Here is a 26,709-nt window from a genome sequence, read left to right as displayed (position 1 = left end):
TTGGGGGTATTGGGGTGCCCATGGGTGTTGGGAGAGATGGGTGCTACTGGGGTGCCCATGAGTGCGGGAAGAAATAGGGGGATATTTGGGTGCCCATGGGCAGGGGAAAAAATAGGGGGTATTGGGGTGCACAGGGGTGTGGGGAGAGATGGAGGGTACCAGGGTGCCCATGGGTGTAGGGAAATGTGGGGTACAGGGGTGCCTGTGGTCATGGGGAGAGATTGGGGTACTGGGGTGCCCACAGGTATGGAGACAGCTGTGGGGATGCCGGGGTGCCCGTAGGGTTGGAGAGAAATCAGGGTGGTACCGGGATGTTGGGGGGCACGGGGAGAGATGGGGGTTGCTCGTGAGTATGAGGAAATTGGGGGGTACTGGGGTGCCAATGGGTATGTGGGGACAGGGCAGCGTGTGCCCCTGGGTTTGGGGAGATGGGGGGTACCGGGGTGCCCACGGATTTGGGGAGATGGGGGTCCTGGGGTGCCAGTGTTCATGGGGGACAGGTTGGGGGGTGCCCATGTCCCCCGGGGCGTGGGTGCTGCTCTTACCCTGGATGGTGAGGGTGGCCCTGTCCTCCGCCTGCCCGCCTGGGGCGCTGGCCCGGCACACATACACCCCCTGCGCCCCCCACGCCAGCTCCGGCAACCTGCGGGGACACAGCCGGGGTGTGGGACCCCGCGAGGGGCAGGCGGGGGGGGAGTCTCCGCCGCCCTGTCCCCCCCCCTCCTTACCGCAGCACCCCGTCCTGCACGCTGTGGGTGGGGGGCAGCTCCCCGCCGTCCTTCAGCCACTCCAGACGCGCCCGCGGGTCCCCCGAGACGACGCAGGAGAATTCGGCAGTGCCACCCACCCCCTTGACGAGGCTCCCCGGCGTCACCCGTACAGTCAAGGGACCGCCGGCGGTGTCCCCACCGTCACCGGCATCACCTGGGTGGGATGCAAAGCCCTGATGGTACCCGGCGGCGCGGGCACCCCGGGCACGCGGCATCCCCATTGCGGGGGACGGCTCACCATGGACAGCCACGTGGGCGAAGGTCTCGGCGGTGCCGACGCGGTTGGTGACGAGGCAGCGGTAGGTGCCGGCGTCGGCGGGCAACGCCGGGCTGATGCGGAGGAGGCCGGCGCGGTGGATGACGCGTGCCGAGAGGCTGCCGTTGACCTTGTCCCAGGCGTAGAGCAGCGGCGGGGTGCCATGGGCCAGGCACTGCACCTGCAGCGCGTCGCCGGCGCGCACCGCGGTCTCCTCCGGCAGGCTGGTGGCGTACGGTGGCGCTGCGGGGACAGCCGCTACCGTCAGTGCCTGGCCACAGCCGGTGTGGGGCAACGAACGGGTCAAGGGGGCAAGGAGGACATCGGTGGAGATGGAGGTGGGTGTGTGTTGGGATGGACCAGAGATGGATGGATCCATGAGAAAGTGACGGAAGGAGGAGTGAGGAGATGGAGAGATGAGCGTGTGTTGGGATGGATGAGAGATGGACGGATCCACGAGGAAGGGATGGATGGAGGAGTGTGAGAGGAGATGGAGAGATGGATGTGAGCTGGGATGGACTAGAGATGGATGGATCCATGAGGAAGGGATGGATGGAGGAGTGTGAGAGGAGATGGAGAGATGGATGTGAGCTGGGATGGACCAGAGATGGATGGATCCATGAGGAAGGGATGGATGGAGGAGTGTGAGAGGAGATGGAGAGATGGATGTGAGCTGGGATGGACCAGAGATGGATGGATCCATGAGGAAGGGATGGATGGAGGAGTGTGAGAGGACATGGAGAGATGGATGTGAGCTGGGATGGACCAGAGATGGATGGATCCATGAGGAAGGGATGGATGGAGGAGTGTGAGAGGACATGGAGAGATGGATGTGAGCTGGGATGGACCAGAGATGGATGGATCCATGAGGAAGGGATGGATGGAGGAGTGTGAGAGCAGATGGAGAGATGGGTGTGAGTTGAGATGGATGAGAGATGGATGAATCCACAAGGAAGGGATAGATGGAGGAGTTAGGAGATGGAGAGATGGGTGTGAGGTGGGATGGGTGAGTAATGGCTGAATCCACCAGGAAGAGATGGATGGAGGGGTGTGAGAGGAGATGGAGAGATGGGTGTGAGCTGGGATAGATGAGAGATGGATGAATCCACCAGGAAGGGATGGATAGAGGAGTTGGGCGATGGAGAGATGGGCATGTGCTGGGAGTGTTGAGTAATGGCTGAATCCACCAGGAAGGGATGGATGGAGGAGTTAGGAGATGGAGAGATGGATGTGAGGTGGGATGGGTGAGCAATGGATGCATCCACCAGGAAGGGATGGACGGAGGGGTGTGAGAGGAGATGGAGAGATGGGTGTGAGCTGGGATGGGCAAATGACGGATGGATCCACAAGGAAGGGGTGGATGGAGAAGTTTGAGAGGAGGCGGAGAGATGGGTGTGTGCAGGGATGGATGAGATGGATGAATCCACAAGGAAAAGATGGATGGAGGGGTGTGAGCAGAGATGGAGAGATAGATCTGAGCTGGCATAGTTGAACGATGGATGAATCCACAAGGAAGAGGTGGATGGAGGAGTGAGAGGAGATGGAAAGATGGGTGTGAGGTTGAGTGATGGACGGAACCATGAATAGGGGATGGATGGAGGAGAGCAGAACCAGAGATGGATGTGCACAGGGGTGGGACAAGTGGATGGACGCATCCATGAAGAAGGGCTGGATGAAGGAGCTGAGAGGAGATGGAGAGGAGGATGAGTGCCGGGATGGCGCGAGGATGGATCCACGAGGAAGAGCTGGATGGAGGGTGGGAGCGGTGATGGAGATGGCCACGTTCAGAGGAAGGATGGAGAGGAGCTGAGGATGGGTAATGGCAACAGCGGGGGAGAAGGAGATGGTGGAGATGGCAGGAGGGACCCAGGGGCACCCCGACCCCCCACTGCCCCCTTACTCTCCACGTCGAGGGTGATGAAGACCTCGGCGGAGCCGGTGGGGCTGCTGGCGTTGCAGATGTACTGGCCCGAGTCCTGCTGCGCGGCACGGGGGATGACCAAACTGCCGTTCACCACCCGGTGCTGCCAGGGCAGCGGCGCCCGCAGCTTCGACCACTCGATCCGGGGCGCCGGCTCACCTACGGGCAATGCCGGTGCCCATCACCGTAGCGTCGAGGTACTGCGGCAGGATGTCCCCCCCTGCCACCGTCCTCCATCCTCCCCATACCTCTGGCCGTGCAGTGCAGTGTGGCGGTGTCCCCGGCCACCACAGTGACGGAGGGTGGCGCGGTGACCTCGGGGGCACCGGGGTGCCGCTGTGCCGTCTCCACATTGACGTCCACCCGGGCTTGCGCTGAACCCAAGGCGCTGTGCGCCGTGCAGACGTAGGTCCCGGCGTGCTCCGGCTTGGCCGGTGAGAGCTGGTGAAGGGAAGACGGGGTGGGTGGTGAGCCCCGGGCACCCACTGGTGCCCTGCGGCACCCCGGGGTGCCCCGCTCACCTGCAGGATGGCCTGGCTGTCCATGTGCAGCAGCGTTTGGTGCTCCACCTTCTGCCGGGAGCCCAGCCGGCTCCAGCGCACCAGCGGCCGCGGTTCACCCCGGCCAAGACACTCCAGGCTGAGGGATTTGCCCTCCTTCACCGTCACGGGGCCCGGTGGCATCACCGACACCGTGGGGGCACCTGGAGAATGGGGAGGACATCAGCGTGGGGATGGGGACACCACCACTAAGGACATTGGCATGGCGATGGGGACACCATCATCCTGGGGGTGTCTGGAGCATGGGGAGGACATCAGCATGGGAATGGGGACACCATCAACCCAGGAGTATCTGGAGCACATGGAGGACGTCAGCATGGGAATGGGGATGTCACAACCCCAGGGGCACCTGGAGGACATCAGCACAGGGACATGTGCACCACCACTCCAGGAGCACCTGAAGCACGGAGAGGACATGGCGATGGGGACACCATCACCCCAGGGGTATCTGGAGCACATGGAGGACACCAGCTTGGGGACAGAGACAGGGACACCACCACCCTGGGGGCACCTGGAGCACACAGAGGACATGGGGATGGGGACAGCACCACCCCAGGGGCATCTGGAGCATATGGGGACAGGGAGAGGGCCACCCCGGCCACCTCGCACCTTGCACCAGGAGGTTGACGACGCTACTGGCAACGCCAAAGCGGTTGGAGGCCACACAGTGGTAAGCGCCCTGGTTGCCCACGTGGGCGCCGGTGATGGAGATGACCGAGCCGTTGGTGCTGATCTTCACGTTGTCTGAGCAAGGAGGAGCTGTCAAAACCAGGGCCACCCTGGGGACCGCGCCCGGGGCCACCGTGGTGACCACCATACCTTGGAGATGTTGGCCAGGTCCCATCCGCCAAGTGATGTTGACGGGCCGGGCGCCGTCGTGGACGCGGCACTTGAAGGTGGCATCTTCGCCCGGTGCCACCGCCATGCTGTGCGGGTCGATGGAGATGATGGGGCTCTGCAGACCTGTAGGGACAAAGGGACAGGGGAGCGACCGAGGTCACCCACGTCCCCCATCTCCCCCTGGCATCCTCTATCGCCCCGTAGCCACACTCACGGTAGCTGGAGCTGTCACGGGAGGTGACAGTGACAGTGATGGTGGCCTCACGGGAGACGCTGCCCATGTCTGCCCGGCACACGTACTCCCCCGAATCAGCCACCGAGAGCTGTGACAGCCGCAGGCGGGACCCCGAAACCTGGGGATGCGATGGCAGGGGGTGGTAGCATCAACCGGTCGCACACGGCCACCATCCCCCACCCCGCCGGTGTCCCCACTTACCTGGTGCTTGGCTGGGAGGGACCCCCCACGCTTGTACCAGGTGATGGTGGCCTGTCCCTGGCCGGCCACCAAGCAGTTGAGGTCCAGGGTCTGTCCCTCGGTGACAGAGGACGCCGAGGACTCGATGCGGATGGGCGGCGTGACGCTGGTGGCTGCGCGGGCAGAGTTAAGGAGAAATGTCCCCACCAGTCCCTGGCAGCGGTGGGGACCCGTCCCCCGAAGGATGGCACTCACGGCGGGATGGGTTGGCTCCATCGTCGATGGTGACGACAAGGGACGTCTCCTGCGTGACGCCGCTTGATGTCACCCGGCACACGTACTCCCCTGAATCGGCCGCCGTCACCTGGGGGATGCGCAGGCGGGTGCCCGACACCTCGAAGGGGACAATTTGGGATCATGTCAGTGCCGGAGAGCAGAGGACAGGGCAGGATTTGGAGTGACACCCCTCTTTGCAGCCTACCTGGTGGCCGGCGGGCAGGGAGCCACCGCGCTTGTACCACGTCACGGTGGCAGGGCCAGATCCTGCCACCACGCAGTTGAGGTCCAGGATCTGTCCCTCGGCGATGGCCGAGGACGAGGACTCGATGCGGAGGGGCTGGGAGACGCCGGAGGCTGGGGGGACAGGGAAAGGGGACGTTTGCCACTGAGGTGGCACCCGTCTGTCCCCAAGCGCTGCCCTCTTGCTCGCACTCACGGTAATAGGTGCCAGCGCTGCTGGGCACGGTGACAATGACAGATGCCTCCTGTGTGACAGTCCCCAGGGTCACCCGGCACACGTACTCCCCCGAATCAGCCACTGCCACCTGGACAAGGCGTAGGCGGGTGCCCGACACCTGGGGAGGTGACAAGTTGGGGACACATCAGTGTCTGATGTGGGGCTGTGCCCTGCAGGATGACACCACCGGCCCGGCATCCCACCTGGCTGTTGGGGGGCAGAGCCCCCCCGCGCCGGTACCAGGTGACATGGGGGTGACCCTGTCCTGCCACCATGCAGTTGAGGTCAAGTGTCTGTCCCTCAGTGACGGCAGCAGACGAGGTCTCGATCCTCACCGGCGGTGTGACACCGACAGCTGGGGGTGGCAATGGGGTCAGCGGGGCAGCCACCGTGTCCCCATCATGTCCCCATGTCACTTCCCACCTGTCCCCAGTACCGTAAGAGGAGCCGGCGCCGGTCTGGATGGTGACGATGAGGGATGTCTCGTGTGTGACACCACCCGATGTCACCCGGCACACGTACTCCCCCGAATCGGCCGCCGTCACCTGGGGGATGCGCAGGCGGGTGCCGGACACCTGGTGGGGTGACAAGGGTGACAAGGGGTCACAAACCCCTTGGAACCCCAAAAACCCCCTTTCCCTCCCCAAAACGCCCCTCTGGTGTCCCCTACCTGGTGCTTGGCCGGGAGGGACCCCCCACGCTTGTACCAGGTGACGGTGGCCTGTCCCTGGCCGGCCACGATGCAGTTGAGGTCCAGGGTCTGTCCCTCAGCCACGGAGGAGGACGAGGACTCGATGCGCACCGGGGGGGTGACACCGATGGCTGGGGACAGAGATGAGAGGGTGACCCCAAGGAGACTGTGGCACGGTCCCCCGGTCCCCTCTCGGTCCCCACTCACGGTAGGCGTTGGCCCCGCTGGGCTGGATTGTCACCACGATGGAGATTTCCTTGGTGGTGGCCCCACTGGTCACCCGGCACACGTACTCCCCCGAATCGGCCGCTGTCACCTGCAGCAGCCGCAGCCGGGAGCCGGACACCTGCGGGGAGGGGACAGGGGGCTCACCGGGGCCACTCAAGCTTGCACAGGGCCATCAGCGCTTGCATGGGGCCATCTGGGATTGCACAAGGCCACTTGAGTTTGCACGGGGCCACTTGGGCTTGCGTGAGCCACCTGGGCTTCCGTGGGGTCACTTGGGCTTGCATGGGCCACCTGGGCTTGCATGGGGGCCACCTGGGCTAGCATGGGGCCATTTGGGCTACTTGGGCTTGAACATAGCCATGGGTCAACCCCATCCACCCCTCTTGGGGACATCCCCCTCCGCGTCCCCTACCTGGTGCTTGGCCGGGAGGGACCCCCCGCGCTTGTACCAGGTGACGGTGGCCTGCGCGGGGCTGGCGATGACGCAGTTGAGGTCCAGGGTCTGGCCCTCGGCCACGGGCGATGACAAGGACGAGGACTCGATGCGCAGAGGGGTCGTGCTGCCCGGGGCTGGGGACCAAGACGGGTTAGAGACCGTGGCCACCACCACGTGTGACCCTCCAAGGGACACCAGGAGCCTGGGAAGCCGGCGTGGGCACGCGCACGGGTGGCTTCCCAGGGGAGCGATTCATCCCAGACCTGGGGACACTGCAGGGCAGCGTCACCCACCCATGGGTAATGTCCCCCGTCCCCTCTGGTCCCCACTCACGGTAGGCGCTGGCCCCGCTGGGCTGGATTGTCACCATGATGGAGGTTTCCTTGGTGGTGGCCCCACTGGTCACCCGGCACACGTACTCGCCCGAGTCGGCCGCTGTCACCTGCAGCAGCCGCAGCCGGGAGCCGGACACCTGCGGGGAGGGGACAGGGGGGTCACCGGGGCCATTTGGGCTTCCGTGGGGCTGCTGGGGCTTGCACAGGGCCACTTGGGCTTGCAAGGGCCACCTGGGCTCGCACTGGGCAACCCGGGCTTGCATGGGGCAACCAGAGCTTGCATGGGGCAACCAGGGCTTGCACGGGGCCATGGGTCAACCCCATCCACCCCCCTTGGGGACATCCCCCTCCACGTCCCCTACCTGGTGCTTGGCCGGGAGGGACCCCCCGCGCTTGTACCAGGTGACGGTGGCCTGCGCGGGGCTGGCGATGACGCAGTTGAGGTCCAGGGTCTGGCCCTCGGCCACGGCGGAGGACGGGGACTCGATGCGCAGAGGGGTCGTGTTGCCCGGGGCTGGGGACCGAGAAGGGAGGGTGGCACCAGTGACCACGGCAGAGCCCGCCGGCATGGACGCGCGAGGCATGACTCGGTGCCGCGGCACACGGTGACCCCCCGCTGGCACTGTCACCCCCCGTCCCCACTCACGGTAGGCGCTGGCTCCGCTGGGCTGGATTGTCACCATGACAGCAGTTTCCTTGGTGGTGGCCCCACTGGTCACCCGGCACACGTACTCGCCCGAGTCGGCCGCTGTCACCTGCAGCAGCCGCAGCCGAGAGCCGGACACCTGCGGGGAGGGGACACGGGGGTCACCCGGGCCATTTGGGCTTCCGTGGGGGCTGCTGGGGCTTGTACGGGGCCATTTGGGCTTGCATGGGGGCCACTGGGCTTGCAAAATTGCCATTTGGGCTTGCATGGGCCACCCGGGCTTGCACGGGGCCACCCAAGCTTGCACAGGGCCGTGGGTCAACCCCGACCACCCCCCCTTGGTGACAACCCCCTTCGGTGTCCCCTACCTGGTGCTTGGCCGGGAGGGACCCCCCGCGCTTGTACCAGGTGACGGTGGCCTGTCCCTGGCCGGCTACCGCGCAGTTGAGGTCCAGGCTCTGTCCCTCGGCCACGGTGGACGAGGACGCCTCGATCCGGACGGGGACACCTGAAGCTGGTGGCCCTGGGTGGGGAAGACAGAGCCATGACCGCCCGTTGGGGACCGGCATGTCCCCCCCGGTGCCACTGAGCCCGGTCTCACCGTAGGAAGAGCCAGATCCGGCCACGACGGTGACGATGACGGATGCCTCCCGGACAGTGGTCCCCAAGCTCGCCCGGCACACGTACTCCCCCGAATCAGCTGCCGTGACGTGGGGGACACGGAGCCGGGATCCCGAAACCTGGGGTTGGGGACATGCATCGGTGTCACATAGCGGGGGACAGGGCAGGATTTGGGGTGCTGCCCGTGCCGCCTGCGCCCTACCTGGTGGCCGGCGGGCAGGGAGCCACCGCGCTTGTACCACGTCACGGTGGCGGGGCCGGATCCTGCCACCAGGCAGTCGAGGTCCAGGGTCTGTCCCTCGGTGACGGATGGGGACGAGGACTCGATGCGGACGGGCGGCACCATCCCTGCAGGGAGGAAAAGGGGGTACGCGGGTGGGTTGCAGCCCCCTGAAACCATCCCTGAACCCCGCCGGCGTCCCCCACCCGCCTCACCTGGCACCACCGCCACCTCGATGGCGGCACGGGCTGTGCCGGCGGCGCTGGTGCCCACGCAGAGGTAGACGCCGCCGTCAGCCGCTGTCACGGCAGGGATGACCAGCGTGGCAATGTCGGCTTGCTCGGCGCGGGACTGCGGCACGAGGGCGGGTGTGAGCGGCACCCGTGGTGCATCCCCCCTGGGAGCACCCAAGGGTGCCGGCACCCAGCTCACCTGCGGCGGTAAGGTGCCCCCCTGCTTCTCCCAGGTGATGGTGGCGGTGGGTGACCCCGAGACCCGGCAGTAGAGCCGCACCGTAGAGCCCTCCTGCACCTCCGTCCGCTCCGGGCTCACCTGCACCCGGGGTGCGCCGGCGGCTGCGGGAAGTGGGGGGTCAGGGTGGCGCCGCGAGGGTGGGGGCCATTGGGGCGATGGGGACGGACTATGAGGGTGATGGGGACAATGGGGGTGACATGAGTGATGCAGACGATGAGGATGATGGGGACGATGAGGATGATGGGGACAATGGGGATGATGGGGGTGACAGGGATGAGGGGGATGATGGGGACAATAGAGGTGACAGCGATGATGGGGACGATGGGGACGATAGCAGTGATGGGGATGACGGGGGTGAGAGGGATGATGTACATGATGAGGATGATGGGGACAATGGGACGATGGGGAAGCAGAACGATGGGGACGCAGAACGATGGGGACAACGGGGGTGACAGGGATGATGTACATGATGAGGCTGATGGGGACAATGGGACGATGGGGACGCAGAACGATCGGGACGCAGAACGATGGGGACAACGGGGGTGACAGGGATGATGGGAGATGATGGGATGATGGGGGTGGACAATGGGGACCATGGGCATGATGGGGACGACAGGGATGACCCAGGAGGATGGGGACAACAGTGACAACGCTCACCTTGCACGTGGAGGAAGGCCCGTGCCGTGTGCTGCCCGGCGCTGCTGCGCGCCCGGCACGCGTAGTGCCCCTCATCGGCCGGCTCGACGGCGCCGAAACGCAGCGTCCCGCCCTGGACCACCGCCCGTGGTGGCAGCGCACCTGCGGGGCCACGGCTTGGTGTCACCCCTGGCCATCACGTCCCCAAGCCCGGTGCCGGTGTCCCCCCCCCCCATCCCCAGCGGGCACCTACCGAGCCACTCGAGGGTGGGCGGGGGGCTGCCGGTGACCACGCAGCGAAACTCGGCCGGCTGCCCCGGTGCCACGGTCAGCTGTGCCGGCTCCACGGCGGCGGTGGGGGCGGCGGCGGTGCCGGCTGCGGTGAGACGCGGTGGGGGGCTCAGGGTTTGTCGGGGCCCCCCCCACGGTGCTGGCCCCAGGCGGTGGGGGCAGTGGGAAGCAGGGGGGGCGGCGTGGCATGGCCGGCAGTGGGGTGCACGGTGGAGCCCCGGCATGCAGCGGGTGGGGGGAGCGCATGGACCCCCCCGGACCCCCCCCGTCCCGTGGTGACTTACCCGGTCTGTGCCCCTCCATAAACTCAACGGGTCCATAAAACATCTGAGTCTTCGAGGGGGCTGCAAGAGGGCACAGGTCTCAGGGGAGCGTGCCCATCGCCCCGGCGTCGGGGCGGCGAGCGTGCCCATTGCTCCCGGTCTACGAGCAGCGAGCGTTCCCACCATGCCCAGGCATCTGGGCACCAAGCCTGCCCGTTGCCCTGGCATCTGGGCACTGAGTGAGCCCAGCACCCTGGTGTCTGGGCACCAAGTGTGCCCATCACCCTGGCATCTGGGCACCAAGGGTGCCCATCACCACAGCATCTGGGTACCGAGCCTGCCCATCGCCCCCAGCATCTGGGCGGCGAGTCTGTCCCTTGCTATGGCATCTAGGTAGCGCACGTGCCCATCACCCCAGTGTCTGGGCACCGAGCGTGCCCACCACGCTGGCATCTGGGTGGTGAGTCAGCCCATCGCCCCGGCATCTGGGCGCCAAGCCTGCCCATCGCCCCGGCATCCGGGTGCTGAGTCCGCCCATCACCCTGGCGCCTGGGCACCGAGCATCCCCATCGCCGCAGCATCGCCGCAGCATCTTGGTGGCGAGCATGCCTGTCACCTCGGCGTCTGGGTGACACGTGTGCCCATCACCCTGGCGTCTGGGCGCCGAGCGTGGCCACCGCCCCGGGCTCACCCTGGACGTAGAGCGTGGCGGTGCCCTCGTCCATGTCCAGCATGTTGGAACCGGTGCAGACGTAGACGCCGGCGTCCTCCGGCCGCACGCTGCGCAGGGTGAGGATGCCGTTGAAGTCCACGGCGCCGGCCGGCAGCGTGCCGTGGTTCTGCCGCGTCCACACCAGGGTGTAGGCGGGCGACTGGCGGGGAGAGAGGGAGAGGCCTGAGGCCACGGAGATGGGCACGCAGGGCGGGTGCTGGGGATGGGAGGGCTGCACGCCCGCCTGGGCACCCGGGGGGAGAGAGGTGGGCACCCAAGGGTGTCGGTGTGTCCCGTAGAACCACGTAGGCACCCAAGGGTGTTTGTGGGGGTCCATATGGCTGGATGGGCACCCAAGGGTGTCCCTGTGCCCTGCATGTCCCCACTGGCACCCAGGGGTGTTCCTCTGCTCTGTGGGACCAGGTGGGCACCCAGGGGTGTCCACATGCCTTGCGGGGCCTTGGGGGCACCCAGGGGTGCTTGCGTGTCCTGCACAGCCAGGTGGGCACCCATGGGTGTCTTTCCGCCCTGCATGACCCTATGGGCACCCATGTGGCCTGCACGGCACCATGGGCACCCAAGGGTGCTCATGTGCCCTGTTTGACCAGGTGGACCCCGTGCCCTGCATGTCCCCGTGGGCACCCAGGGGTGTCCCCATGCTCTGCATGTCCCCACGCGCACCCAAGGGTGCCCCCCTCGGCTCACCTTGCTCTTGGCGGTGCAGACGAAGGTGACGTCAGCTCCGGGCTTCACCCGCTGCACCCGCTTCTCCTCCACGGTGACGGTGATGGGTTTGCCGGGGGTCTCTGCGCCGAGACGGGAGAGCTGAGCCCCGCTCCTCCCCTCCGTCCCCGTGTCCCCCGCCTCGGTGACAATGACCTACCGGTGACGATGACCTCGGCGCGGCTGGCGTTGCTGTGCCGTAGGTTGCGGCAGGAGCAGATGTAGACGCCGGCTTCGGAAGGCTGGATGCTGGCGAAGTGCAGCTCCTCGCCTAGGGGGGGGACACACGCGGGTGACACCCCACGTCCCGTCCCCCGCCTTGGGGACACCCTGGTCCCCCCCCTGAGCCACCCAATACCTTGTCGCCGGCTCTGGGCGCCCTCGGGGAGGGGTCGCCCATCTTCTCGCGCCCAGTGGTAATAGAAGGGGGGGTCGCCGCTGGCCTGGCACCGCAGGGTGACCGCGCTGCCCTGCGCCACCGTGGTGCGCGGCGGGTGGACGCGGACGGCCAGCGGGAGCGGGGAGCCGGCCGGGACGCACGCCTGCCCGCGCACCGTGGGGTCCCCCACGTAGCCGGGTGCGCAGCTGCAGGGGATAAAGGGGGGGGTATATTGGGGTGGGTATATCGGGGTGAGCCCATCGGGGTGGGTATATCGGGGTGAGTATATCGGGGTGGGTATATCGGGGTGAGCATATTGGGGTGGGTGTATTGGGGTGGGTATATCGGGGTGGGTATATTGGGGTGAGCATATCGGGGTGGGTGTATTGGGGTGGGTATATCGGGGTGAGCATATCAGGGTGGGTATATTGGGGTGAGCATATCGGGGTGAGCATATCGGGGTGGGTATATTGGGGTGAGCATATCAGGGTGAGCATATTGGGGTGGGTATATTGGGGTGAGCATATCGGGGTGAGTATATCGGGATGGGTGTATTGGGGTGAGGATATCAGGGTGAGTATATCGGGGAGGGTGTATTAGGGTGAGCATATCGGGGTGAGCATATCGGGGTGGGTGCATCGGGGTGGGTGCATTGGGGTGAGCATATCAGGGTGAGCATATCAGGGTGAGCATATCGGGGTGGGTGTATTGGGGTGAGCATATCAGGGTGAGCATATCGGGGTGAGCCCATCAGGGTGAGCATATTGGGGTGAGCCCATCAGGATAGGTATAATGGGGTGAGCACATCATGGTAGGTATAATGGGGTGAACATACTGGGGTGTATACATATTGGGGTGAGCCCATCGGAGCGGGTATACCAGGGTGGGTATATTGGGGTGAGCCCATTGGGGTGAGTATATTGGGGTGGGTATATTGGGGTGAGCACATCAGGGTGAGCATATCGGGGTGAACCCGTCGGGGTGAGCACATCAGGATAGGTATAATGGGGTGAACATACTGGGGTGAGCCCATCGGAGCGGGTATACTGGGGTGGGTATATTGGGGTGAGCATATCGGGGTGAGCCATTGGGGTGGGTATATTGGGGTGCATATATCAGGGTGAGCCCATTAGAATGTATATATTGGGGTGAGCTCATAGCGGTGAGTATACTGCGGTGGGTACGTTGGGCTGAGCACATCAGGGTGGGTATAGTAGGGTGGGTATAGCAGGAGAACATCGGGGTGAGTATATCGGGGTGGGTATATCGGGGTGAATATAGCAGGATGAGTATATTGGGGTGAGCACATGCGGTTGAGCCCATCCGGGTGGTTATATTGGGGTGAGCACGTCAGGGTGGGTATATCGGGGTTGGTATATCGGGGTGAGCCCATCGGGGAAGGTATATGGGGTGAGTACATCGGGGTGGGTATATTGGGGTGAGCACATCAGGGTGACTATATCAGGGTGGGTTTAAGGGTGAGCACATGGGGGTGGGTCTATCGGGGAGCCCATCGGGGTGAGTATATCGGGGTGGGTATATTGGGGTGAGCTCTTTGGGACGGGTATATCAGGGGGAGCACATCAAGGTGGGTATATTGGGGTGAGCACGTCGGGGTGAGCACATCGGGGTGGGTATATCGCGGTGAGTATATGGGGGTGAGCGCTTTGGGGTGGGTATGTTGGGGTGAGCCCATGGGGGTGGGTGTAGTGGGGTGGGTGTAAGGGTGAGCACATCGGGGTGAGTATATCGGGGTGGGTGTATTGGGGTGAGCGTATCGGGTTGAGTATATCGGGGTGGGTGTATTGGGGTGAGCGTATCGGGTTGAGTATATCGGGGTGGGTGTATTGGGGTGAGCACATCGGGGTGAGTATATCGGGGTGGGTGTATTGGGGTGAGCATATCGGGTTGAGTATATCGGGGTGGGTGTATTGGGGTGAGCATATCGGGGTGAGCATATCGGGGTGGGTGTATCGGGGTGAGCATATTGGGGTGGGTGTATTGGGGTGAGCATATCGGGTTGAGTATATCGGGGTGGGTGTATTGGGGTGAGCATATCGGGGTGAGCATATCGGGGTGGGTATATTGGGGTGAGCATATGGGGGTGAGCATATCAGGGTGGGTGTATTGGGGTGAGGATATCAGGGTGAGCATATCGGGGTGAGCATATCAGGGTGGGTATATTGGGGTGAGCATATCGGGGTGAGTATATCGGGGTGTGTATATTGGGGTGGGTATATCGGGGTGAGCACTTTGGGGTGGATATATGGGGGTGAGCATTTTGGGGTGAACCCATGGGGGTGGGTGTATTGGGGTGGGTGTATTGGGGTGGGCGTAAGGGTGAGCACATCGGGGCGAGCACATCGGGGTGGGTATATCGGGGTGAGCACTTCGGGGTGGGTATACGGGGGTGAGCCCATGGGGGTGGGTATATCAGGGTGAGCATTTCGGGGTGAGCCCATGGGGGTGGGTGTATTGGGGTGCCGGCTGCCCTGCCGCGGGCCTCACCGCTCGCAGTACTGCCCGGCGTAGCCCGGTTCACAGGCGGTGCAGCGGTACCCACCGCCTCCCAAACTCTCGCAGGTCCTGGAGAACCTGCGGGGACAGAGCGAGGTGGGGGCGCGTCCCCCTCCCCGTCACCCCCCCACCCCGGCGCCGGCACTCACTGGTTTTCGGGGTACGGGAGGGGACAGGCGCAGGGCTGGCAGTCCTCGGGGGTACCGGCGGTGGCATCCCCGTAGAAACCGGGGGCACACTGGTCGCAGAAATCCCCCGCCGTGTTGTGCGAGCATCCCTGCGGGGCAGACACCCAAATATTCGGGGGTGCACAACTGGGATGAGCCCCCCCCCAGCCCGCCGCCCCCCAAAAATCTGCCTAATATAAAGACATACGGAGCAGAGGCCGCTCTCGGGGTGGCAGCTCTCCGAATGCCCGTTGCACTCGCAGAGCTCGCAGTGCCCCAGGTACAGCCCCCCCCCGGTGCGGGTGTAACCGGGGGCACAATCCTGCCGAGGAAATAAAAAAAAAGGGGGTTCAGTGTTGTTGCACCCCCCCAAAAAAATATTCCTGGGAAGAAGGGGGTGATGCTGGGGGGCGATGCTGGGGGCTTACCTGGCAGGATAGCCCGTGGTACCCGGGGGGGCAACGGCATTCCTCCACCTCGGGGGCCGGGGGGAGGCCGGGTTGGGGGGGCACGGCCGTATCCATGACGACGTCGGCGATGCTGGATACAGCCGTGCTGGTGGAGTAGGTGGCACGGATAAGGATCTCATCCAGGTCGGCCAAAGCCATCAGGAGATGCTCCCGCGTCGCCGGTTGCCCATCCGGCCGCTGCCAGTATTGCTGTGGGCAGAGGAGGGGGGTGTCAAGGGCCGGGGGGGGACACACACCGGTTTGGTACGTCGTGGGGACGGGGGACATCAGGGCCAAAAGCCACCCGCCCCCTCCTACCTCCCGAAAAATGATCTCGAAGGCCTGGGGGGTCCGCGGGGGCAGGTCGGGCTGGTACGCCACCAGCGTGATGTCGTTGCCCTGTGGAAACGGGGGGGGGGGGTCAGGGGGTGTCTCGGTGTCCCCCTGTGTCCCCCCCCCCCCATCCCCAGGCACCCCCGTACCGTGATCTGGATGTCGGCGTCGGGCAGGGGGGCTCCCTGCCCCCCCGGGGTGTAGGTCAGGGTGTAGCGGAGGCGTCCGCCGTAGGAGCCCACCTGGATGGGGAGATGGGGTGGGGACGGGGACGGGATGGGACGGGATGGGGATGGGATGGGGACGGGATGGGGACAGGGACGGGATGGGGATGGGATGGGATGGGGACGGGATGGGGATGGGGACGGGATGGGGACGGGGATGGGGACGGGGACAGGATGGGAACGGGGACAGGATGGGGATGGGGACGGGATGGGGACGGGATGGGGATGGGGACGGCATGGGGATGGGGATGGGGACGGGATGGGGACGGAATGGGGATGGGATGGGGATGGGGACGGGATGGGGACGGGATGGGGATGGGGACGGGGACAGGGAGAAGGAAGAAGAAGGGGATGGGACAGGATGGGATAGGGATGGGGATGGGGAAGGGATGGGATGGGGAAGGGAATAGGACAGGAATTGGGATGGGGAAGAGGATGGGGTTGGGATCGGAGAAGGGAAAAGAGGGGAAAAGAGGGGAAAAGAGGGGAAAAGAGGGGAAAAGAGGGGAAAAGAGGGGAAAAGAGGGGAAAAGAGGGGAAAAGAGGGGAAAAGGCAGGGAAAAGAGGGGAAAAGGCAGGGAAAAGAAGGGAAAAGAAGGGAAAAAGCAGGGAAAAGGCAGGGAAAAGGCAGGGAAAAGGCAGGGAAAAGGCAGGGAAAAGGCAGGGAAATGAAGGGAAGAGGCAGGGAAAAGAAGGGAAGAGGCAGGGAAAAGAAGGGAAAAGAAGGGAAAAGAAGGGAAAAGACAGGAAAAAGAAGGAAAAAGGCAGGAAAAAGAAGGAAAAAGGCAGGAAAAAGGCAGGAAAAAGAAGGAAAAAGAAGGAAAAAGAAGGAAAAAGAAGGAAAAAGGCAGGAGACGAGGAGGCTGCGAGCACCCAGAGGTGCCCACAGGGAGCGGGTGCAGCTGCTGCCAGGCTGGGTGCTCCCGTGGGCACCCCTGTCCCCCGGGGCGGGGGCACCCCCTTACCTTGTCCCCCTGGTAGGGGGGTGGCAGCTGCCAGTAGTAGGAGTCGGGGGGCAGCTCCCCGAAACGGTCATAGGTCAGGCGGGGCTGGGGGGTGCCCGGCTCCACCCCGAAGCCGGTGCCCACCCGGGTGCTACGCTGCCGGTTCACCAAGGCGAATCCCTGGGGATTACCGGGAGCGAAGGGTGTCCGGACCTACGGGATGGAGATACGAGTGAGTGGGGTCGGGGACATCTGGGGACACCCTGGGGACATCGCCGGGGGGATGACACTCACGGTGCCGCGGGCATAGGCGGTGCTGGCGCAGTGCTGGACGATGCCCATGCAGAAGCAGGGCAGGCAGCCGGCCGGCTCGCTGGCACTCAGGTGGAAATGGTGGGGACGGCAGCTGGCACAGCGGGGGACCCTCCACGTTGGCCTGGGACGGGGGACACGGGGTGGGTGACATCGCCCTGTCACCCCTTCCCAGGGTTTGGGGACACGCTGAGGCGGGGGGGGACAGGGCTCACCTTGCAGCGGCACTGCCCGTCGGCGTCGCAGCCCTCGCCGACGCTGCCGCGTGGGTCGCACTGGCACTGCCCGCTGGGGACGCCTGGCTCTGGGGGGGTGTGGGGGGGGACAGCGGTTAGGCAGGACCCCCCCTCAGTGCCACCACAGGGGACACCACCTCGTCCCCACCCCGTGACGCTCACCTCGGCACGGCTCTCCCCGCAGGGGGTCCCCCACGTACCCGGACGAGCACCTATGGTGGTGGGGTACCAAAAAAGCCAATGAGGGGGGGTTGCACCCCAAAAAACACCCCCCCACCCCTCCGGGTCCCCCTGGCACCTCTCGCAGAGGCGCCCGCTGTGTCCCGGGGCGCAGGCGCTGCAGGTGGGCTGCCCGTCCCTGTCCTCGAAGCAGCTCTTGGTCACCCTGCGGAGGGGACAAGGGGACGGGTGAGACCCCGCCGGTGTCCCCAGGGATACAGGGGACCGAGGGGTGGCACCTACTGGGTGTCATCGTGGGGTCCGTGGCAGGGACAGGGCTGGCAGTCACCCGGGGTGCCCCGGGTGGCATCGCCGTAGTAGCCAGCTTGGCACTTGTCACATTGGGCGCCCTCCGTGTGATCCCGGCAGCCCTGCAAAGGAAGGGGGTGACGGCATCGGTGGCACCGTCATGGGGGTCACCAGGGTGTCCTCACCGTCCCCAGCTCACCTGGCAGACGCCGGTCTCGGGGTGGCACTCGCTGGCGTGGCCGTGGCACTGGCACGGCTCGCAGGTGCCCAGGTAGAGCCCGGCAGTGCTGCGGGTGTAGCCGGTGTCACAGTCCTACGGAGGGGACATGGGGACAGGGTGGTGGGCCACCGCTCAATGTCCCCAGGATGAGGGTGAGGGGACACTGAGGGTCTCACCTGGCAGGAGGCACCGCGGTAACCGGCTGGGCAGGAACAATCCTCCACTTCCAGCGCCGGCGGGCGGCCGGTGGCGTGTGGCACCGCCACGTCCAGGCTGACATCAGCCAGTCTGCGGGGCGAGAAGGGATGTCACCATCGTCCTGCCCGCCTGCGTCCCCCTGTCCCCAATGTCCCCTCCCCTGTCCCCGGTACCTGCTCTCCTCTGGTTGATCCGAGTAGGACGCCCGGATCATGAAGAGGTCAACGTCGGCCAAAGCCATCAGGAGATGCTCGCGGGTGGCATCGCGCCCATCTGCCCGGCGCCAGGCGCGCTGTGGGCACAACCGGGGGGTGACCGCCGTGTCCCCAACCCGCGCTGGCATCAGGGGGACACCCACCGGTCCTCACCTCACGGAAGGGCACGGTGACAGTGGTAGGGACGCCGGAGGGGGGGTTGGCATCGGAGAAGTGCTCCAGGAGGATGCCGTTGCCCTGCAGCAGGACATCGGGCTGGCGTGGCAAAGGTTGGGCGCCCGCGGGTGCCCGGTGCGTCACCGTGTACCGCAGCTCACCGCCGTATGATGTCACCTGCGGGGCGGGATGCGTCGAGGCTCAGCCGGGCTTGGGAACGTCCACCTTGTCCCCCAGCTGGCCCCGGCGCTGGCACCTTGTCCCCGGCGAAGGGCGCGGGCAGCACCCAGTAGTAGACGTCGCGGGGCAGCGCCTGGAAGGCGGTGAAGAGCAGCTCCCGCGGGGAGGAGAAGCGGGCGCCGTCGCCCACCGTCTGTGTGCCGGCCAGGTTGGACAGGCTCAGTGGCGGCGTCTCTTCGGCGGTAAGGAGGACCTAGAAGGGGAGCGGGAAGCGGCTTGGTGGTGGACATGGCATGGCATGGCATGGTAGAGCACAACATGGCATGGCGTGGCACTACATGGCATGGCACAGCATGGCATGACACAACACGGCATGGCATGACACGGCATGGCACGACACGGCATGGCACGACACGGCATGGTGTGACACGTTACAGCGTGGCACAACATGGCATGGCATGACATGACGCTACAAAGCATGGCAAGGCACTGTATGGCACAGCATGGCACAACGTGGCAGAGCATGGCGTTGCGCAGCATGACGTGGCACAGCGGAGCACAGCATGACATGGCGTGGCATTACACGGCACAGCATGGCACGACGCAGCACTATATGGCACATGGCACAGCACGGCATGACATGGCAAGACACGGCAAGACATGACGTAGTACGGCATGGCACGGCAAGGCACGGCATGGCATAACACGGCATATAATGGCACGGCATGGCTTGATGTGCCATAGTATGGCACGGCATGGCACAATGTGACACGACATGGCACTACGTGGCCCGGCATGGCACCAAATGGGCATGGCGTGGCCTGGCACGGGTACCTGGTGGCGGCTCCACGCGGAGCTGGCGCAGTGCCGCGAGACGCCCATGCAGAAGCACTGCAGGCAGCCCTCGGGGTTGGCGGCGCTGAGGTGGAAGGTGCCGGCGGCGCAGGCGTCGCACAGCCGTCCCCGCACGTTGGGCTGCGGGGGAACACGGGGTGGGTGCCATGGGTGGGGGTGCCGGGGGGTGCCGAGGGGGATCGGACTAGCTGGGTGCTGGGGGACTGGGAAATAGGGTGCTGGGGTGGGGAGAGGGGGGCTGTGGGAGGGTGGAAATGGGGGGGAGTGGGACTGGGTGGCACGGGGGGCTTGGAATGGGTGCCGTGGACGATTGGACTGGGTGCTGGAGGGGGTTGGAATGGGTGCTATGGGGCGGGGGTGAATGGGTGCTGGGGGGAGTCAGACTGGGTGCCACTGGGGTGTTGTAATGGGTGCTGGGGGAGTTGGACTGGATGCTGGGTGGGATTGGACTGGGTACCCCTGGGACAGGACTGGGTGCGCCGGGGGGATCAGAATAGGTGCTAGGGGGGATTGGACTGGGTGCCACAGGGAATAGACTGGGTGCTATGTGGGATAAGACTGGGTGCCATTGGGATTGGACTGGGTGCCATGGGGGTGGGTCAGAATAGGTGCTATGGGGGATCGGACTGGGTGCCCCAGGGATTGGACTGGGTGCCATAGCGGGGGTCAGACTGGGTGCCACGGGGAATTGGACTGGGTGCCATGGGGGATCCCACTGGGTGCTATGGGGGATCCCACTGGGTGCCCCAGGGATTGCAATGGGTGCCACGGTGGGGGTCACACTGGGTGCCATGGGGGATTGGACTGGATGCCATGGAGGATCCCACTGGGTGCTATGGGGGATCCCACTGGGTGCCCCAGGGATTGGACTGGGTGCCATAGCAGAGGTCAGACTGGGTGCCTCGGGGATCGGACTGGGTGCCATGGGGGATCCCACTGGGTGCCCCAGGGATTGGACTGGGTGCCATAGCAGAGGTCAGACTGGGTGCCTCGGGGATCGGACTGGGTGCCATGGGGGATCCCACTGGGTGCCCCAGGGATTGGACTGGGTGCCATAGCAGAGGTCAGACTGGGTGCCTCAGGGATCGGACTGGGTGCCATGGAGGATCCCACTGGGTGCTATGGGGGATCCCACTGGGTGCCCCAGGGATTGGACTGGGTGCCATAGCGGGGGTCAGACTGGGTGCCTCGGGGATCGGACTGGGTGCTGGGGGGGATGGTAGCACCCAGCCCACCCTCACCCTCCCCCCCCGGCACCCTGCCCGCACCTTGCAGCGGCACGTGCCGCCGGCCACGTCCTTGCCCCCGCGGGCGTCACACTTGACGAGCTCCTGGCCTGCGGGCAGAGAGGGTGAGGGTGGGGGACACCCCTGGGTGGGGGGGGCACCCCTGGTGGGGGGGGGGGGGGCACCCCAAAACCAGCACCCACCACTCACCGATGGGGGTGCACTTGCCACCTGGCTGGATGGGGTCTCCCTCGTAGCCCGAGGCGCACCTGCGGGGATGGGTGAGTGATGGGGGGGGGGTCTTGGGTGGGGGGGTGTATATAGGGACCCCCCCACCCACCTCTCGCAGCGGCGGCCGGCATAACCAGGCGCGCAGGCATCGCAGGTGGCTTGGCCGTCCGTGTCCAAAAAGCACGACTCCGAAAACCTGTGGGTGATGGTGATGGTGACACCAGGTCGGTGACGTTTCGGTGAGGGGGGGGGATGTCCTCTGGGGCTGGCACCCACCTGCGAGCTGGCTCAGTATAGGGACAGGGACAAGGGTGACAGGCGGTGGCCGTGCCCTTGGTGGCATCGCCGAAGAAGCCGGGTTTGCACTTCTCGCACTGGGGACCCTCCGTGTTGTGCTGACAGTTCTGGCGGGGGGGGACACACACAGGTGGCATGAGAGGGTGGTGACACCGCGCCACGTCCCTGTCCCCTTGTCACCCCCCTGCTCCTTACCAGGCAGTGCCCGAAAACAGGGTCACAGGTGCTGGAGTGGCCGTGGCAGCCGCAGCCGGAGCAGGTCCCCAAGTAGGGTCCCCTCGTCACCCGCTCGAAGCGGCTGGCACATCGCTGGCACGACAGCCCCGTGTAGCCCACGGGGCACCTGGGGACACAGCGGCGTGATGGTGGCATCGTGGCAGCAGTGGCACCAAGCCCGCCACCTTGCTACCGGTGGTCACCTGCACTCCTCGACGTCCCCTGCCAGCCCCAGGCCAGTGTCACCGGGGCTGGTGACGTCCATGGCCACGTCGCTGAGCCCCACGCTGGCCATGCGCCCGTCATAGACCGCCCGGATGAAGATGCCCTCCAGCCCCTGCAGCACCAGCAGCAGCAGCTCCCGGCTCACCGGGGCACCCTCCTCGTCCTCCCAGTGGTCCTGCCGGGATGGTGACACCGGTATCACCCCGGGGTGACGCCAACGCTGGCATCACACACTCACCACCACAGGCATCACCCGCCTGCCACCACCAGCCACCCACCACCACCACCACCACCATCACCCACCCACTACCCACCCACCACCAGCATCACCCACCCACCACCACCATCAGCATCACCCACCCACCACCAGCATTACCACCATCACCCACCCACCACCACCAACACCAGCGTCACCCACCCACCACTCACCCACCACCACCATCACCCACCCACCACCACTGCCATCACCCTCCCACCAGCACCGCCATCACCCTCCCACCAGCACCGCCATCACCCGTACCACCACCACCCCCCCCACCACCCACCACCACCACCACCACCACCATCACCCACCCATCACCCACCCACCACCACCACCAGCGTCACCCACCACCACCACCATCACCATCACCCACCACCACCACCACCAGCATCACCCACCCACCACCACTGCCATCACCCTCCCACCAGCACTGCCATCACCCATAACACCACCACCACCCCACCACCACCACCCACCACCACCACCCACCACCACCATCACCCACCCTCCCACCAGCACCGCCATCACCCATACCACCACCACCACCCCACCACCACCCACCACCACCACCCACCACCACCACCCACCACCACCATCACCCACCCACCACCCACCCACCACCACCACCAGCGTCACCCACCCACCACCACCGCCATCACCCTCCCACCAGCACTGCCATCACCCATACCACCACCACCACCCCCCCACCACCCACCACCATCACCCACCCACCCACCACCACCAGCGTCACCCACCCACCACCACCACCATCACCCACCCACCACACTGCCATCACCCTCCCACCAGCACCGCCATCACCCATCCCACCAGCACCACCCACCCACCACCACCACCATCACCCACCCACCAGCACCGCCATCACCCATACCACCACCACCACCCCCCCGCCACCCACCACCACCACCACCACCCCGCCACCACCCACCCACCACCACTGCCATCACCCACCCAGCTCCCACCCACCTCGGTGAAGGGCACATGCCGCCGGTTGAGGACATCGGGCCGGATGGTCCCAGCACGTGCCCGGAGCTGCCGCCCGTGGCCCCGCAGCACCACGTCGGGGTGGGCGGTGGGCTCGGGAGGTCCCCGCCCCAGCCGGTACCGCACCCCATAGCTCAGCGCTCCCCCGTAGGCATCCACCTGACAGCATCAACGGGCTGTCAGCAGCTGTGCCGCTGGCGTCCCCAGCCCTGTCCCCACCCCGGTGTCACCTTGTCCCCAAGGAAGGTGTCTGGCAGCGCCCAGAAGGCATCAAGGGCCAGGAAGCGGCGGGACAGATCCAGGAGCTGGAATTCCTCGGCGCCCGTGTCCACGTGGAGCTGGGTGGCCGAGAGCGCCAGCGGGGAGGGGGCCGCCGGCACCGTCACGTTGACGCCTGTGAAGAGATGCTCAGCCCCCGCCGTGTCCCTTGTCCCCCGTCCCTTGTCCCCACGACTCACCCTTGAAGTCGTCGGGGCGGTCGAAGCGGAGGCGGAGGCGGTGCCGGTGCCGGGCGGTGGCCCGGCAGGCGGTGGTGACACCAAAGCAGAAGCAGGGCAGGCAGCGGGATGTCCCCGTCACCTGGAAGTGGCCCTCGGGGCACGGCCCTGCGGGAGAACGGTGGGTGACGGTGCCACCGCCACGGTGGGGTGGGTGGGACGGGGAGGGGAGGGCGGGGGGAGGCTCACCGGGGCGGGTGACGGTGAGGATGCTGTCGGGGATGCCGAAGACCATGCCCAGGGTGTTGATAGCCTCGCAGGTGTAGGCGCCTTGGTCGGCTTCTTTCACGTCCCGGATGGTCAGCGTGCCCTGCCCGGCCTCGCTCACGATCGACACCCTGCGTGGCACGCTTGGCACCCAGCACCCGGTGCCCGGCACACCCGGCACACCCGGCACCCAACACCGGGAGAGGAGCCCAGCCCTGCCGCACGCCCTGCTTCACCCCAGGCCCCGCCCCCAATTGCATGCCCCGCCCCCTCGTGCAAGGCCCGCCCCCTCGTGCAAGCCCCGCCCCCGGGAATCCCTCCCTGGGAGGGGAGGGCCCCTCCCTGCTGTTGGCTCCGCCCCCTTGCTGGGAGTCCCGCCCTGAAAGCCCCACCCACCACAAAAGGCCACGCCCCCACACAAGCACCACACCCAAGTGCAAGCCCCTCCCACCACAGCCCCCTCCTGCCACAAGCCCCTCCCCCACCAGAGACCCCTCCCAGGCACAAGCCCCTCCCACCATTACAGGCCCCACCCCAAGCCCAACCCCCCTCCCACCACCCCACAGCACAAGCCCCGCCCTCCACAGGCCCCTCCCCCAAGCAGAAGCTCCTCCCATTGCAGGCCACACCCAAGCACAGGCTCCTCCCCAATTATAAGCCCCACCCCCTTTCCCCAAGCCCCTCCCCCAGGCCCCCCGCCAGCTCCCCTTGCCCCTGTGGGCCAACCCCTTAGGCCCCGCCCCTTAGGCCCCGCCCCTTATGCCCCGCCCATTCGGGCCCACACCCTCCGAGGCCCCGCCCCCACCTGTGGCTGCTGGGGGTGTGGCCCCAGTTGAGGCGCCAGGTGATGATGGGGGTGGGGACGCCGGTGGCCACGCAGGTGAAGGTGACAGTCTGCCCCGGCACCGCCCGCACCGACTCCCGGGGGAGCGTCACCACCTGCGGGGGCACTGCCCGCACCCCCCCGTCAGCACCCCGCCCGCGACGGGGGCACCAGCACCGGGTCCCCGGCACGGATCGGGGACAGGGTCCCTGGCGTGGCACCGCCTGGGGACAGGGTCACCAGCACCGGGTCCCCGGCACGGATCGGGGACAGGGTCCCTGGCGTGGCACCGCCTGGGGACAGGGTCACCAGCACCGGGTCCCCGGCACGGATCGGGGACAGGGTCCCTGGCACAGCACCGCTTGGGGGACAGGGTCCCCAGCACCGGGTCCCCAGCACAGACTGGGGACAGGGTCCCCGGCACGGCACCGCCAGGGGATGGGGTCACCAGAACCAGGTCCCCGGCACGGATCGGGGACAGGGTCCCTGGCGTGGCACCGCTTGGGGACAGGGTCACCAGCACCGAGTCCCCAGCACGGATCGGGGACAGGGTCCCTGCCCCGGCACCGCTTGGGGACAGGGTCACCAGCACCGGGTCCCCGGCACAGACTGGGGACAGGGTCCCTGGCGTGGCACCGCCTGGGGATGGGGTCAGCAGAACCGGGTCCCCGGCATGGATCGGGGACAGGGTCCCTGGCGTGGCACCGCCTGGGGACAGGGTCACCAGAACCGGGTCCCCGGCACAGATCGGGGACAGGGTCCCTGGCGTGGCACCGCCTGGGGACAGGGTCACCAGAACCGGGTCCCCGGCACGGATCGGGGACAGGGTCCCTGGCGTGGCACCGCCTGGGGACAGGGTCACCAGCACCAGGTCCCCGGCACGGATCGGGGACAGGGTCCCTGGCGTGGCACCGCCTGGGGACAGGGTCACCAGCACCGGGTCCCCGGCACGGATCGGGGACAGGGTCCCTGGCGTGGCACCGCTTGGGGACAGGGTCACCAGCACCAGGTCCCCGGCACAGATCGGGGACAGGGTCCCCGGCACAGCACCACCTGGGGACAGGGTCACCAGAACAGGGTCCCCAGCACGGACTGGGGACAGGGTCCCTGGCGTGGCACCGCTTGGGGACAGGGTCACCAGCACCGGGTCCCCGGCACGGATTGGGGACAGGGTCCCCGGCGCGGCACCGTCCGGGACAGGGTCACCAGCACCGGGTCCCCGGCATGGACTGGGGACAGGGTCCCCAGCGCGGCACCACCAGGGAACGGGGTCACCAGAACCGGGTCCCCAGCCCAGATTGGGGACAGGGTCCTGCCCCGGCACCGCTTGGGGACAGGGTCACCAGAACCGGGTCCCCGGCACGGATCGGGGACAGGGTCCCTGGCGTGGCACCGCTTGGGGACAGGGTCACCAGAACCGGGTCCCCGGCACAGACTGGGGACAGGGTCCCTGGCGTGGCACCACTTGGCGACAGGGTCACCAGAACCGGGTCCCCAGCCCGGAATGGGGACAGAGTCCCTGGCACAGCACCGCTTGGGGACAGGGTCACCAGCACCGGGTCCCCGGCACAGACTGGGGACAGGGTCCCCGGCACGGCACCGCCAGGGGACGGGGTCACCAGCACCGGGTCCCCAGCCCGGATCGGGGACAGGGTCCCCGGCGCGGCACCACCTGGGGACAGGGTCACCAGAACGGGGTCCCCGGCACGGATTGGGGACAGGGTCCCCGGCACGGCACCGCATGGGGACAGGGTCACCAGCACCGGGTCCCCGGCATGGACTTTGGACAGGGTCCCTGGCGCGGCACCGTCCAGGACGGGGTCACCAGCACAGGATCCCCAGCCCGGCTTGGGGACAGCGTCCCCCGCCTGGTGCCACGGCACAGGGTCCCTGGGCACGGTGTCCCCCGCCTGGTGCCATGACATGTGGTCCCTGGCTGCAGTGTCCCCACCCCAGTGCCACAGCACAAGGTCCCTGGGCACAGTGTCCCCATCTGGTGCCGTGGCACAGTGTCCCCAGCCTGGTGGCACAGCACCACATCCCCGGCACAGTTCGGGGCGCAGCATCCCCGGCACGCAGCCATGCCACGGAGTCCA

The 26,709-nt window shown here is 66.4% G+C and overlaps 1 protein-coding gene across 1 annotated transcript in view; it reads right to left on the bottom strand.

Annotated features, from left to right (window-relative positions):
- HSPG2 (heparan sulfate proteoglycan 2) overlaps window positions 1-26,709 on the bottom strand; it is a 71,732-nt gene that overhangs the window by 11,622 nt on the left and 33,401 nt on the right. Inside the window, 63 exon segments of the mRNA XM_059829823.1 lie at window positions 546-643; window positions 729-924; window positions 1,009-1,269; window positions 2,927-3,106; window positions 3,196-3,388; window positions 3,469-3,650; window positions 4,117-4,251; window positions 4,327-4,470; window positions 4,562-4,700; window positions 4,784-4,935; window positions 5,018-5,156; window positions 5,244-5,395; window positions 5,478-5,616; window positions 5,702-5,853; window positions 5,935-6,073; window positions 6,169-6,320; window positions 6,397-6,535; window positions 6,830-6,987; window positions 7,187-7,325; window positions 7,551-7,702; window positions 7,835-7,973; window positions 8,203-8,357; window positions 8,436-8,574; window positions 8,658-8,803; window positions 8,891-9,026; window positions 9,108-9,250; window positions 9,807-9,947; window positions 10,039-10,161; window positions 10,361-10,420; window positions 11,031-11,211; window positions 11,757-11,857; window positions 11,935-12,045; window positions 12,133-12,359; window positions 14,662-14,748; window positions 14,820-14,947; window positions 15,046-15,159; window positions 15,266-15,496; window positions 15,605-15,685; window positions 15,769-15,861; window positions 16,809-17,000; window positions 17,082-17,207; window positions 17,209-17,223; window positions 17,315-17,403; window positions 17,498-17,547; window positions 17,634-17,720; window positions 17,798-17,925; window positions 18,003-18,116; window positions 18,200-18,311; window positions 18,395-18,513; window positions 18,590-18,769; window positions 18,849-19,025; window positions 19,607-19,747; window positions 20,896-20,963; window positions 21,064-21,122; window positions 21,194-21,280; window positions 21,361-21,488; window positions 21,577-21,724; window positions 21,801-21,997; window positions 23,069-23,245; window positions 23,317-23,480; window positions 23,545-23,691; window positions 23,773-23,921; window positions 24,596-24,740. Of these exon segments, the coding sequence (XP_059685806.1) occupies window positions 546-643; window positions 729-924; window positions 1,009-1,269; window positions 2,927-3,106; window positions 3,196-3,388; window positions 3,469-3,650; window positions 4,117-4,251; window positions 4,327-4,470; window positions 4,562-4,700; window positions 4,784-4,935; window positions 5,018-5,156; window positions 5,244-5,395; window positions 5,478-5,616; window positions 5,702-5,853; window positions 5,935-6,073; window positions 6,169-6,320; window positions 6,397-6,535; window positions 6,830-6,987; window positions 7,187-7,325; window positions 7,551-7,702; window positions 7,835-7,973; window positions 8,203-8,357; window positions 8,436-8,574; window positions 8,658-8,803; window positions 8,891-9,026; window positions 9,108-9,250; window positions 9,807-9,947; window positions 10,039-10,161; window positions 10,361-10,420; window positions 11,031-11,211; window positions 11,757-11,857; window positions 11,935-12,045; window positions 12,133-12,359; window positions 14,662-14,748; window positions 14,820-14,947; window positions 15,046-15,159; window positions 15,266-15,496; window positions 15,605-15,685; window positions 15,769-15,861; window positions 16,809-17,000; window positions 17,082-17,207; window positions 17,209-17,223; window positions 17,315-17,403; window positions 17,498-17,547; window positions 17,634-17,720; window positions 17,798-17,925; window positions 18,003-18,116; window positions 18,200-18,311; window positions 18,395-18,513; window positions 18,590-18,769; window positions 18,849-19,025; window positions 19,607-19,747; window positions 20,896-20,963; window positions 21,064-21,122; window positions 21,194-21,280; window positions 21,361-21,488; window positions 21,577-21,724; window positions 21,801-21,997; window positions 23,069-23,245; window positions 23,317-23,480; window positions 23,545-23,691; window positions 23,773-23,921; window positions 24,596-24,740 (8,676 nt within the window).

This window comes from Gavia stellata, chromosome 27, assembly GCF_030936135.1.
Source record: "Gavia stellata isolate bGavSte3 chromosome 27, bGavSte3.hap2, whole genome shotgun sequence".
Taxonomy (NCBI): domain Eukaryota; kingdom Metazoa; phylum Chordata; class Aves; order Gaviiformes; family Gaviidae; genus Gavia; species Gavia stellata.
This window is presented reverse-complemented; position numbering and strand designations above follow the sequence as displayed.